Raw genomic sequence first — 11,658 nt, 5'->3', positions numbered from 1 at the left:
AACCTCATACAAAGCACTTCTGGGGAAAGGTAGAGGCACAGGCGAGCAGACACAGAGTAAACACATGCAAACCCTTGGTCCTTAAGTCCATTTGCTACTGACACCCACTCCCAAGGAATTATCCTGCTCACTTACATCTCCTCTCTGGCATACACAGTAAGGCAGGGTTTTAACCCCACAAAGTAAGGAAGGGGGTAGCCCACAAAGGCACAGAAAAGTTCCTCAAGCTGGATATACTCGAATGATCCACCTCATCCCTCTTTTCCTTATAGAACTTGCCACCTTTGCATCTTGTTTCACTGCCAGCAGCTTGGCTGTGCCGAGTTCCCCTTCTTTGGCAAGCAGGGCTGATCAACCCTCTCACAAAGGCCTAACAAGGTAATGTCTGTACAGTGCTTAAGAACATGCAAAGTGCAATATAAGTGCCAAATGTTCTTATTTTTGAGATTAATGAATTAATACTCCAAAAAATAAAAGCATTGAGGTAACTACAGCTTAAATACTACATTCCCTCATGATTACAAAAAAACCAAAACCAGCTGTCTTCTCTCTAGAAGATGAATCCTGAATATGAAGTGATAATATCTCATTTATATTCTGTCAGGTTTAGCACAGCCAGAGTGCCCTTTTAATAACAGCAAAACATGAGCTGAAGTTCTCAAAGAAACCAAGAATTCTGCACTAATGATTTCCTCAAATCCTATCTCTGTGCTGTTCCCAGCACATGTTTATTCCCATTCATTACATCCAGAGGAGCTGGTGTTCCATGCCGCTGAAGCAAAACACAGTCCAATGTCAGATATGGCATTCTGATGGCTGAACAGACAGAAATATCCCCCAGCAAAGGTAAGTAGGACCATAATCTGCATGAGCTCTGGGAAAAGTTCAGGCTTTGTCTTTAGTGAAGTCCACATTGCTCAGCTGGGAGTAAGGCTTTATGTCTTATCCAATGCACAAGCTCCTATCGGAGCACTACAGCTATCAAGTATCAGCTGATTATCCTGGTGGTCAGAAAAGGATGGATGTAACAATGAATTAAACACTGCACATACCTTTTCTGTTTTGTTCTGGTATCAGCTTTGGCCAATGGACCCAAGATTCAACTGACTAATGATGTGGTCAATGAAACCAAGCCCTGCTTTCCTTATGTGCTGTGTGATAATGATGTGCAGAAGAGTCAGTAGCACCCCAACCAGTAAACAAACACTGCTGTAAAATGCTAATGCAAGTACCAGAACCCAGCTATTTCCCTGTGAAAAAACACTGGAAACATTCTGACAAGGTGTCCTGGTTCTGGTGAAACACCACCAGCTGCAGTAGGACCTGCTTAGTGGTTTTCCCACTCCAGTGCTCGTGTCAAATGTTCCCTTCATCGATGCTCTGCAGCTTCAGTCTTTGGCTGGCATGGGGCCTGGCACCACGCCGGATGTTCCCACTGCTTCCTGCCAGAGTCCATGAGGGGGACAGGGCTCCTGGTAAAGCATCTTCCCCAAACAGGCTGAGTTTCACATCAGCTTCTATAGCTCGGGCCAGACTGGCTGCATAACTGTCCAGAGATTTATGCACTTCAGCTTTTACATGAAGAACAGAATTCTTTGCAGCCTCTGAAAAGAAAAAGATAACAGTTGGTAAGCATGGCTGTGAAAATGCTTGAAAACTAATATAGATCCTGTTGTAAAGGCATGATCATGCCCTCTGGAAAATAACTACAGAGTTATTTTCCAACAATTATTTATTTTCGAACAGTTATTTACCAACAATACTCAAGCTTCCTACACCATTCTATGAACACAAAGCTTCCAGAGCTTCAGACCTGGGATAATCTGCAGCTATTTTTGTAGCATCTGTACACCTCTCTACCCACCAACATGTTGAGCAATACAAGAGTTCATCCTAAATATAACTCTTCAGTGAGGCTGCTGAAATAATTTAAAGCCTCAGGGATGCTGAAAAGCCTGAGACTCACCAAGGAGAACTGCTAAACCTGTGGGGAATTGTGCACTGAGACTTTCCTCTTTCACTCTCACAAGAGATTAGATGTCTGCTCCTAGATAATCACTCAGAAAGATAGTGGGAAATGTATGCTAATGTGTTTGTACAAGGAAATATTAATCTCATGCTGGGAAGAGGGCAAAAGGGAATTTTGCCAAGATGTTTAAAAATTCCACAGAAAGAATTTTATCATTATTTTAGGTTTTATTATTATTTGATTCTTAAAGGCATTCTGCTCATTTTCATCCTGTCCACAATCACATATTGTTTAGAAAACTCAGTTGTTATTATCAAGTCTTCTATTGAAATTTTTTTAACTGTCAGAATAAATTAATGTTCTGACATGATGATCACAGCAATGTTCTGCTAGCCCAGAATCAACAAGCTGACTGAAAAAATTGCATGTGGTTCATCTGTTTTCACCCGTACATGCTGAAAAACACACCCAGTAAAGTAAAGTAGAATTTAAATAAGAAAAAGTAAATTAAACAGAATAAAATTATACTCAAATCACTGAAGTCTGTAAATGGAAGAATTTCAAGTCTGTAAATGACAAAGTTGACAAGAGACAGCAAATGAGAAACACAGAGATAATGCAACCAAAATATGAGGGCAGGAAAATATATTTCCCAAGAAACACAAAACAGGCAAAACTTGTAACAGCCACTAAGATGAGTGGAATTGCAGAGAGGATACTGCTGTGCAATTTAATTTTGATATATGCAGGGAATCCCAGCTTCTAACTCTTGTCCTTGACTGCTGCTACTTGAGACCTGGAAGAAAGGCCTGATTTTGCTTTCTGCTGTACCTGCATGAGTGATCAGGTCTGTCAGTGGTCAGATACTTTTCAAGACAATTCTCAAGGTCCTGTGAGGTTTCCTGAGCATTCAGTATAGTTGACTCTGAGCATTTTCATACTTACCCCTACACTCACCTTTGATTTGTTCCACTTCATCTTCAAATGTCACTGAACTCCTCCTTCGAGGAGGACAGATGCAGTGTGGGGCATGAGGGCCATCTGAGCTATAATCTTCAAGAAGCATTGTATCTGTTCCTGAAAAGAGCAAGAACCCCCAAGTAAAACAGTAACATGGAGATATAATATGGTAACAAAACATTTTCAGCCTATTTTCAGCAGTTCCTTCAAAAGATGTCTACATCCAGCTTTTGTGAGTAAATTTCAGCTCACATTAAACATTCACAGGAAAGAATGAGGTCAGTTTTCATTGAAAGGATTGGGAAATATTCTGATTAGAGACTGGGCATTGCAGGATCATGTACTACGTGCAGCAAGCAACACGCAAGAGGGACTAAGGCTTCCTTCTGCTCTTTAGTAACTCACAGTAAAAACATACAAAGTGAAACAGTATTTCACAGTAGATCACTGTGTATCTATTCCCAGGCTATGAACTGTGCTCCCTCCTTAACCAGCAACGGCACTTCTAACAGCATTTTGGCATCACTTTAGTTTTGTTCATTTGTTTAAACTGCTGTCACAAGATGGTAACACCACATTCTCTTAATCGAGGCAGGTTTACCAGGAGGCTGCTCTCTTTTATCACATACAATTGCTGAATATCTGCACAGACAGAAAACAACTACCAAAAATAAATCCCAGCTCCACAGACTTCCTTTACAAAAGTAGGAAACAAACTCCTTACACCAAGCAACCCTTAAAAGATCACTCTCTGGTGTCTCTAGAGCAGAAATACTTTCTAAAATAACTACTGCAGTTAAGAACTGGTAGCTGAGTTAACTGCCAGAAAAATCTAGCAAGAGATCTGGATAGAAAATTACCATCAGAACTCTTTTTTTTCCCTTTTCCAAGCCATCTTCAATTGAGAGATCTTAAGTAGTAATGAAATCATAAGCTGAAACCATCCTAAGTGTTTATGTTTATACTGCAGGATGAACAAGACAAGGTCTCTTACAAAATACGAAACAGAGAAGTACATTGTTCACAGCACTTTTTTGTTCTGTTCCTTGTGGATACAGAGAAAGTCTCCAAAGAACAACAGAAACTGAAGGAGAAGGGCAAAAAAGCAGTGAGTCTTGTTCCCAGGACACATTACCAAGGGAGTGTCACCATTCCGTAAGCACCATTTTGCACGTAAATCTATTGAGGGCAAGGGAGGAAAAAAGCAACTGCAGCAGTTTTGTTGGAACAGCTAGAACAGATGCTTGATGTCATTTGTCCACCAGGAGACATCTGTGGCTGTAAATGTTGACTGTCCACAAGACTGCTGCCAAGTGCAAACTTCTGCCCAAGTAGGGATCAAGAAACTTGCAGTTACCTGAATCCTGTGAGCAGCTGAAACCTGTATCTCCTGTGCTGCTGCTGTTTCCCAATGGCCTCCCACCTGCCATGAGGGCAGTAAGGTGAGGAGATAGTCCCAAATCTGCAAGAAAGTTTTGTTTTTGTTACACAGTGAATGGTTAAGGAGCTTGCAGAGGTAAAAACCTCTTCTAGTAATACCCACTCTACCGCTTTATTTATTTATTATTCTGCATATAAAACTCACCTTGGTGAAGCAGAGAGCACAGCTTCTGGACTTACCATCTTAGAAATCCAGTCAGCACCTTTCAGGTTTGGAAAAGCAAGTCTCCTTTCTCTCTACATCATCTCCCTCCCACTCTTGCTGCATCTGTGTGTTTTACCAGCCAGACAGGCTGAGCACCAAACATATGCTCTCACATGGATGGGGAGATTGGCCAGGCATCTTCTAGACAGAGAATAACCTGGTAGCCACAGGCAGCTGTGACAGGCCATTAGTGTGGGAAGAAGCTCAGAAGCAAGGTTGGGGCACAGAGATTTTCCACTTCTTTCAAATCTCCAAAACAAGGAGGGAGGAGATTGTGAGATTTTTACAAAGACGCTGCTTTGGATCTCACCTTGAGATTTTCTTGTGAGTTTGTTGGGAGTTTTTTCTCCTCCCTATCAGCCTCCAGCTAAGACATCTGATAAGAAGCTGACAGCTTCAAGTTTATCACTTGGAAAAAGAAAGAAATTTCCTGTCAGGTCCCTCCCCACCTCAGTTTCCAATGTATTAATCCATAACATTTCCTGGATACAGACTTGCCAAAACTCCTGGAGGTTGTTATGTGGCTACAGCTCCATAACTCTTTCATTTGCATGACAGTCTCTCCCAATGTTCCCAGGTTGCAGAAAACAGATGCCTTGCTGCTCTCATCTTCCTTCTGCATTTTAGATCATCCTTCCCAATTTCAGTTTATGCCTTTGCATGAAAGATCCCTTGAAGATGCTCTATTTTTGGAAGCTTATGAACATGATCAGGGAAATTATTAAAAATCTGAATGTCACTGTGTTGCTATTTTAAAAGAAAAAAAAAACAAAACCAAGCCACCAAACTGAGCAACTGGAGGTCTCAGTCTGCAACTTGGGAACACATCAAATAGTTTTATGGTTTAACACAGTTTTACTTTGTTTATGATCTTTTCTTCCCAAAAATTCAGCCTAAAAGTTGAACTTGCAGAAAGTTACGCCAGTGGAACCTTAGTGGATTTTAAAGAGTTGTAGCATAAGGCCATTAAACAAAGAAAAAGTGCAGTAAAAAGTACTTTTGGTAGAGTTCAAATCTGAGCAACACAAAATGGAAGGCACACAAAAGGAAATGCTTGAGAAAGAAGAAAATAAATTCTTTTTATTGAGCTCATCACTATGTCTTCTCTGCCTGAAAAAGTTTTACTATAGTAGGAGAATGATGTTAACTATAAAAAATAGAAAAATTCTCCTTTCAAATGTAACCTGACTGATAAAAGACTGCTAAAAATTCCAGAAACATCCAACTCTCTTTAGAGAGCCCTGAAACATGCCAAACACAGGCAGACAGGAAGCCTTGCTCTTGGTGATATTAAGAACGTGTCTTTTGCAGCCACATCTTACCTGTGATCCTGTTGGAAATGCTGAAGAGCCTCGATGTCCTGTGCTGCTGAACAAAGGACTTGCGGTAATACCGATCCCCAAAGCACATTCCCAGGAGTTCCTTGCGCACCGTTTTGTTCCACAGCCCATAAATTAGCGGATGGCAAATGGCACTGGAAAAGGACAGCCATGTAGCCAATGTCTCCAAAGCAGGGGAAATACTGTTTTTACCCCAAAGTGCCTCTGATGTTATTACTACCATGTAAGGTCCCCACGTAATGACGAAAGCCCCAATGACAACCAAGATGGTTATGAAAGCTTTGCACTGGTTGGCTGAGTAAACAACCCCTTGGAAAGCGTTCCTTCGGCTGCCAGAGGATGATGTGGAGGTGCTGGAGTTCTTCCTCCCATTCCTCTGCGAGTCCTCCTCCACAATGACAACACTCCCACAGTGAATTTTGCGGGCCTTAATCCTTGCCACACGGAATATGAATCCGTAGCAGATCATCATGACCACGAATGGCAGCAGCGCACACCAGATCTGCCAAAAGGCTGTGTAGGCAACCTCCTTGTGCCAGGCTGCCACACACATCCACTTGAATTGGTCAAACTCCAAGGAGGACCAGCCAAAAAGGGGAGGGAGGCAGCCGATAAGGGAGTGCAGCCACACGTACACAAGAGCTACCACTGCTCTGTTGCCCGTTATCTTCATCGGATAAACCATCGGGTACAGCACAGCATAGTACCTGCAGGGCAAGAAAATAAGTAGTCCACAGGAGCATAAAAGACATACAATAAAGAAAAGAACATGCTTTAATGATGCTGATATCTAGTTCTTTTTACTTCAAACAGGCTCAGAAGCCGTTTCTAGAAACAGTTACATGTACAAGTAGGTATCACCGCAGTCAAGACTGTCAAACGTGGCTGAAGCCACACATGCAACCATTAAATCTGCTCTTATGTGTGAGTGTATGCTTAGGGTATAATATGGAATTTTAAGTCACTATTTCATGTTTATCAAATAGTATGCTATTATACCATCAAGAGCTTTAAAAAACTCTAGATGAACGTCTGCATTTTCCATTATAGATTATATCACTTTCTCTTCCTCCACATCAAAATTTCATGAGGGGCTGAAGTAAAAATGACACTCCATCAGTACACCGTGTAACCTTCTCCACGTGCTTCTCAACTCTATGAACAAGCAGTGGTTACTCTATGAGAGGAGCAGACAATTTGTTACAATTCATTACCAAACAGCAGCTTACCGGTCTATAGCTATGAGTCCCAGAGTGAGCATGCTGGCTGAGCTGATCAGCATGTAGAGCAGGGCTGAGAAATTGCACCAAACAACCCCGAAGATCCATTCTCGCCTGATGGAGCTGGTCACAACAAAAGGCAGCACCAGCACGGAGAGTAGAAAGTTGGAGAGGGTCAGGCTGAACACAAACTTGTTGCTCAAGGTGAGAAGGTATGACTTGCGATACAGAGTGACAACAATCACCAGGTTGCCCAAACAGATGAAGATGGCAATGACAATTATAGCAACGGACTCAGTGACTCTGACTGCCCCATCTTCCTCTGTGGTCAGGTTCCTCAGGCCCTTCCCATTGCTGAGGGAGGAATTGCTGCTCATGGTCAGAGTATGCAGATCTGGAGCAGCCAAGACATGCTGAGCAGCTAGAAGCAGAACAACGCTCAGAAACATCCAGGTAATAGTTCTTCAAACTCTTTCCAAAGATTGGAGGCCCTTTTGCCTTTGTTAAAATTTACCTGTAGCATGCAGGAAACTACATATTTTAGATGGACAAGTGAAGGGGCAGTAAATTGCCTGTGGGCACACCAAAGAGGATAACACCAAGCCTAGAACAGGAAAGACAAGAAGAGGTGAAGGGGAAGGGAAATAAGAAACAAAAATAGGCACATTTTACTTTAAAATTTTTTACAGATCTTACTTGTTTCTAAGTCCTACTTACCAGCCCCTTCATCTAGGTTGTGAAGAAACAAGAATATCACTTGTTTCTTCAAGAAACAAGACTAATATCAAATACCTTTGCTTATCTTACTTTAAAGAAAGTCACTTTTAAAAAAATTTCTGCCTATCCTGATAGTTACCTTGTATTCTGCCTATACAGCATTTGCTGACGGTCTATGGATGCCAGGCTAGTTATACTCTGCTATTGTATTGCATGAAATAGTTTATTTAGTTGTTGTTTTGCACTGGGTTTGATATTTACAAACATACTGAATAGTATATTTGTATCCTCATGGGATTCCCCTCTCATATCACATGTCTTCCCCTCTCCCCTAAGCCCCAGTGGTGGTGGTTTCTCCCTGGTCTATCCCTCCCTTTGCCCCTCTCCTCACTTGTATCCCACTGGCTGTAGCCCCTCTCCTCCACCCCCCTTCCCCTGCGCTTAAAATCTCCCGGGAGGAACCTCTGACCTCTCTTTGCCTCCCTTGGACTTCCCTGGAGTGGTTCCACAACAAAGTGGGACGATGGATCATGATGGATCATTCCGAGAGGAATGAGCGCCTCTAGTCTTTTACTTTTGTTCTTGTAAGATTGCAAGGAGCCAGGGTCCAGAGCTAGCTGGATTGGACCCGAACGGCCCCAGAGATCAGTCTTACATCCTGCTGACTCTTCCTTAACAGTTGCTAAGTAACATTCAAAAACTCAGGGACCACCACTGCATGTACTCTCCCAACATAATTTCTGCATGTTCATAATCACCTTAGCTACACTGCTGATTGCATTTTACTGCCAACACCAAAGGACTGGAGGAATTGACTTTGTGTACATGAGGTTTGAAAGACACTTCCTTGCATTAAGATGCAGTCCATGCTACAGAAATGCCTGAGAACCTGTAATCCTTGACTTCTCAGTGTTAGCATCCATCCATTGATTCACAGCCTCATGTTGTGAAACCTTGTTATTTCTTCCAATTCCTTAGCAATTCCTCTTTTTCCTGCTGCCTTCACACGGCAATCACTTCTTACTTCATTCAGTCCTTCACGCATCTGTAGGATAATGAACGAACAAACAAACAAATGCAAATACGCAGACCAAAAAAAAAGTAAAAGAGTCCATCAATGAATGGAAAGTTGATTTTAGCATTTCTGGGAAGGGACTCAGGAAAGTTATCTCAGCCAATTCTACAACTGTGGCAGACATGGGTTCCAGACAGTACTCACAGAAATGCTTCCATCTGCGTGGCTGTTGTGGCATTAGGCAGCACTGTCAGTCTGGAATGACACCTTTTCCCCATTTTTATCTGTACTTTCCTAAAAACATAATCAAAGACATTAGTGGGCCATGCTTTGAAAAAAATATAACTTGGTTCTTCCCTAGCCTGTGACTGAGGACGTGTGCACAAACACTTCCCCTCGAGTTTCTTTCTCTCTCAGCATGCTTGCACCAACTCTGTGTTGTGCCTTTCCGACACTTTTTGGCCGGAGCGGGATTTGGAAAGGCGGCTTCCCCCGCGGCCGCACTCTGCGATACCGATGCCCGGAGCACCTGGCGCTCCCCGTCCCCTCATTGCCCTACTGCACCCTGCGGGGGGAAAAGTGACCTCGGGGAGAGGTGGCCCTCCCGGGCCAGGGTTGCCCGGGTGGGGACAGCATCCCATCCCATCCCGGCCGCGGGCAGAGCGGTTTGGCTTCCCGCACACCCACGAAACGAGTGGGACCGAGTTGTAAAGACGGTGGGGAACGGGGGTTTCGCCATTTTGCCCCCGCGCTCCCTCCGGCAGCGAACAAAGAGCTGGAAAAGGGTCCTCCGCCCCGGGCATCCATCGCTTCGCCCCCACGCGCCGGGAGCCAGCGCGTCCCGCCGTCTTTGTCCCCTTCCTGGCTCCGCACTCACCGCCCGCCGCCGCCAGAGCGGTACGTTCCCGGCTGGGGCGCCCGGGACCCCCGCCAGCCGCCGCGGCCCGAGCCTCTCCCGGCATGGGCACGGCCCCAGCCCCGTGCCTGCCCCTCCCGCCGGCCCGCCCCCCAGCCTCGGCCTGCCGCGCCTCCTCCCCGCCCGCCATGTTCTGCGCGGCCGCCCCGGAGCGGTCCGTACATTTCCCGGGAACTCGGTTAAAAGGCAGGGGAAAAGTACTATCCATGGATAAGGTAAAATTATTTGCCCCGGCTCGTAGTGCCAGGCAGCCGTAGAGCCTAAGTGCTAGACTTCCTAGACCCCCAAACACTATTAAAAGTAACACAAATAAGATTTGGGAGAGTTTTTCCCCGCACACACATCTGAAGCAAGACATTGGACATAGTGTCAGTATAAAGGGTACAGCGTAAAGGGTGAACAAAAATTAAATGCTGTGCTTGCCCTCCCTAGTTCCTGCCTTTCTCTGGCAATTCCCTCGAGCACAGAGGGTGACTGCCTTGATCTGAGCTGTGCTATATTTTGATTGCTCTGTGGGGGTTTTGATGCTGTGGACATCAGTTTCCTGTGGCTGCTGCCTGAGTATGCTCCAATGTTCCAACAGCAGGAGCTGGACTGTGTGTCTTGCTCCTGTGCCAGGGGAAGTCCCTAAGGAGTTAGTCTGCCCTTTTGATGATGCAGAAAAGCAAGACAAGCACCCACCCATCCGTGCTGGAATACTAAGCTGATGTATTATTTTCAACCAGTTCTACTGATACTTTTCTACAGGACTTTTTAAAGCTTACTATGCCATTGCACTTTGACATTTTAAAAAGACCGTCTTTGGACAGCATTCAAAAATGTATCGAACCAGCACAAGAGATTCCACAATGAGCAAAACTGATGCACAGAAGTTCCACCTGAATGTGAGGAAGAACTTATTTCCTGTGTGAGTGTCTGTGCGCTGGTTGCTGAGAGAGGTTGTGGAGTCTCCCTCACTGAAGATATTCCAGACCTGTCTAGGTACAATCCTGTGCCATGTGCTCTGGGATGACTCTGCTTGAACAGGGAAGTTGGACCAGATGATCCACTGTGCCCCATTCTAGCCTTGCCCAGATGTGATTCTGTGTGCACACATGTGTGTGTACTAACATAGCACAGGGCACCTGTTTGATGGAGCCAAGTAATGCTTGCTGCAACTGTTAGTGTGGCCATGGAGATGGTCCAGAGGCTTCAGAGCTCCCCAAAACTGCTCCTACCCAGCTGTCCCACTGCTCTTGGTGAGGTACCCATGGGGAAGTAGCTGGAGGCACACAAACATTCTCCACTGGTTTCTGCAGCCCAGCTTTGCTGGAACAGGGGTTTGGGTGAGCTTGCTGGCTCTTCATCCTGGGCAGAGGAGATTAGAGAGCCCACTCTCCCCACGGTGGCTCCAGCAGCAGAGAGAAGTGTGGACTCCCTTCCTCACCCATCTGCCCCCCCATATCACCTCACAGAATCACAGACTGGGTAGGTTGGAAAGGGCCACAATGGGTCATCTGGTCCGACCACCCTGCTCAAGTAGGGTCATCCCAGAGCACATGGCAGACGGTTGTGTCTAGACAGGTCTGGAATATTGCCAGTGGTGGAGGCATCACAACCTCTCTGGGCAACTTGTTCCAGTGCTCAGTCACTGCACAGTAAAGAAAGTCTTCCTTACGTTCACGTGGAACGTCTGTGCATCAGTTTCTGCCCGTTGCCTCTTGTCCCATTGCTTGGCACCACCAAGAAGAGCCTGGATCCATACTCTTGGAATCCCCTCTTTAGATATTTGTACACATTGATAAGGGCCCCTCTCATCCACCTCTTCTCGAGGCTGAACAGGCCCAGCTTCCTCAGCCCTTCCACCAAACGAAGATCAGTCACTTAATCATTTTCG

The 11,658-nt window shown here is 44.9% G+C and overlaps 1 protein-coding gene and 1 long non-coding RNA gene across 3 annotated transcripts; both read right to left on the bottom strand.

Annotated features, from left to right (window-relative positions):
* Nucleotides 1–1,339: 1,339 nt before the first annotated feature.
* Nucleotides 1,340–8,753, bottom strand: GPR161 (G protein-coupled receptor 161). 2 transcript variants are annotated; one of them, XM_054270029.1, is made up of 7 exons: nucleotides 8,610–8,753; nucleotides 7,649–7,738; nucleotides 7,144–7,555; nucleotides 5,897–6,621; nucleotides 4,287–4,391; nucleotides 2,927–3,046; nucleotides 1,340–1,604 (listed from the first exon to the last, which is right to left on the bottom strand). In XM_054270029.1, the coding sequence occupies exons 3-7, from the start codon at nucleotides 7,509–7,511 to the stop codon at nucleotides 1,357–1,359; spliced, it is 1,566 nt and encodes a 521-aa protein (XP_054126004.1). In that variant the 5' UTR covers nucleotides 7,512–7,555; nucleotides 7,649–7,738; nucleotides 8,610–8,753; the 3' UTR covers nucleotides 1,340–1,356. The 2 variants fall into 2 exon arrangements, with proteins under 2 accessions (XP_054126004.1, XP_054126003.1); XM_054270028.1 differs by having other exon boundaries at nucleotides 7,144–7,738.
* A 29-nt stretch (nucleotides 8,754–8,782) lies between these two features.
* On the bottom strand, nucleotides 8,783–9,825 carry LOC128933131 (uncharacterized). The gene is made up of 3 exons (XR_008482756.1): nucleotides 9,744–9,825; nucleotides 9,071–9,160; nucleotides 8,783–8,896 (listed from the first exon to the last, which is right to left on the bottom strand). It is a non-coding gene; the product is annotated as an uncharacterized LOC128933131 (long non-coding RNA).
* Nucleotides 9,826–11,658: the final 1,833 nt, after the last annotated feature.

The sequence above is a fragment of the Melozone crissalis genome, unplaced genomic scaffold (genome assembly GCF_028551555.1).
Source record: "Melozone crissalis strain CALT ecotype California unplaced genomic scaffold, PUWL_Pcris_2 ptg000008l_1, whole genome shotgun sequence".
Classification (NCBI taxonomy): domain Eukaryota; kingdom Metazoa; phylum Chordata; class Aves; order Passeriformes; family Passerellidae; genus Melozone; species Melozone crissalis.
Note: the sequence above shows the minus strand (reverse complement) of the source record. Positions and strands in the feature narration are given on the sequence as shown.

Bases quoted from the DNA above. Each gene is read 5' to 3' on its own strand.
- GPR161 (XM_054270028.1), bottom strand. From the start codon at position 7,583: ATGTTTCTGAGCGTTGTTCTGCTTCTAGCTGCTCAGCATGTCTTGGCT. The intron at 3,047-4,286 runs GTAACTGCAAGT...TGCTCTTTTCAG, and splicing joins CAGCTGCTCACAGGATTCAG to GAACAGATACAATGCTTCTT. The intron at 1,605-2,926 runs GTGAGTGTAGGG...TTTTCTTTTCAG, and splicing joins TGAAGTGGAACAAATCAAAG to AGGCTGCAAAGAATTCTGTT.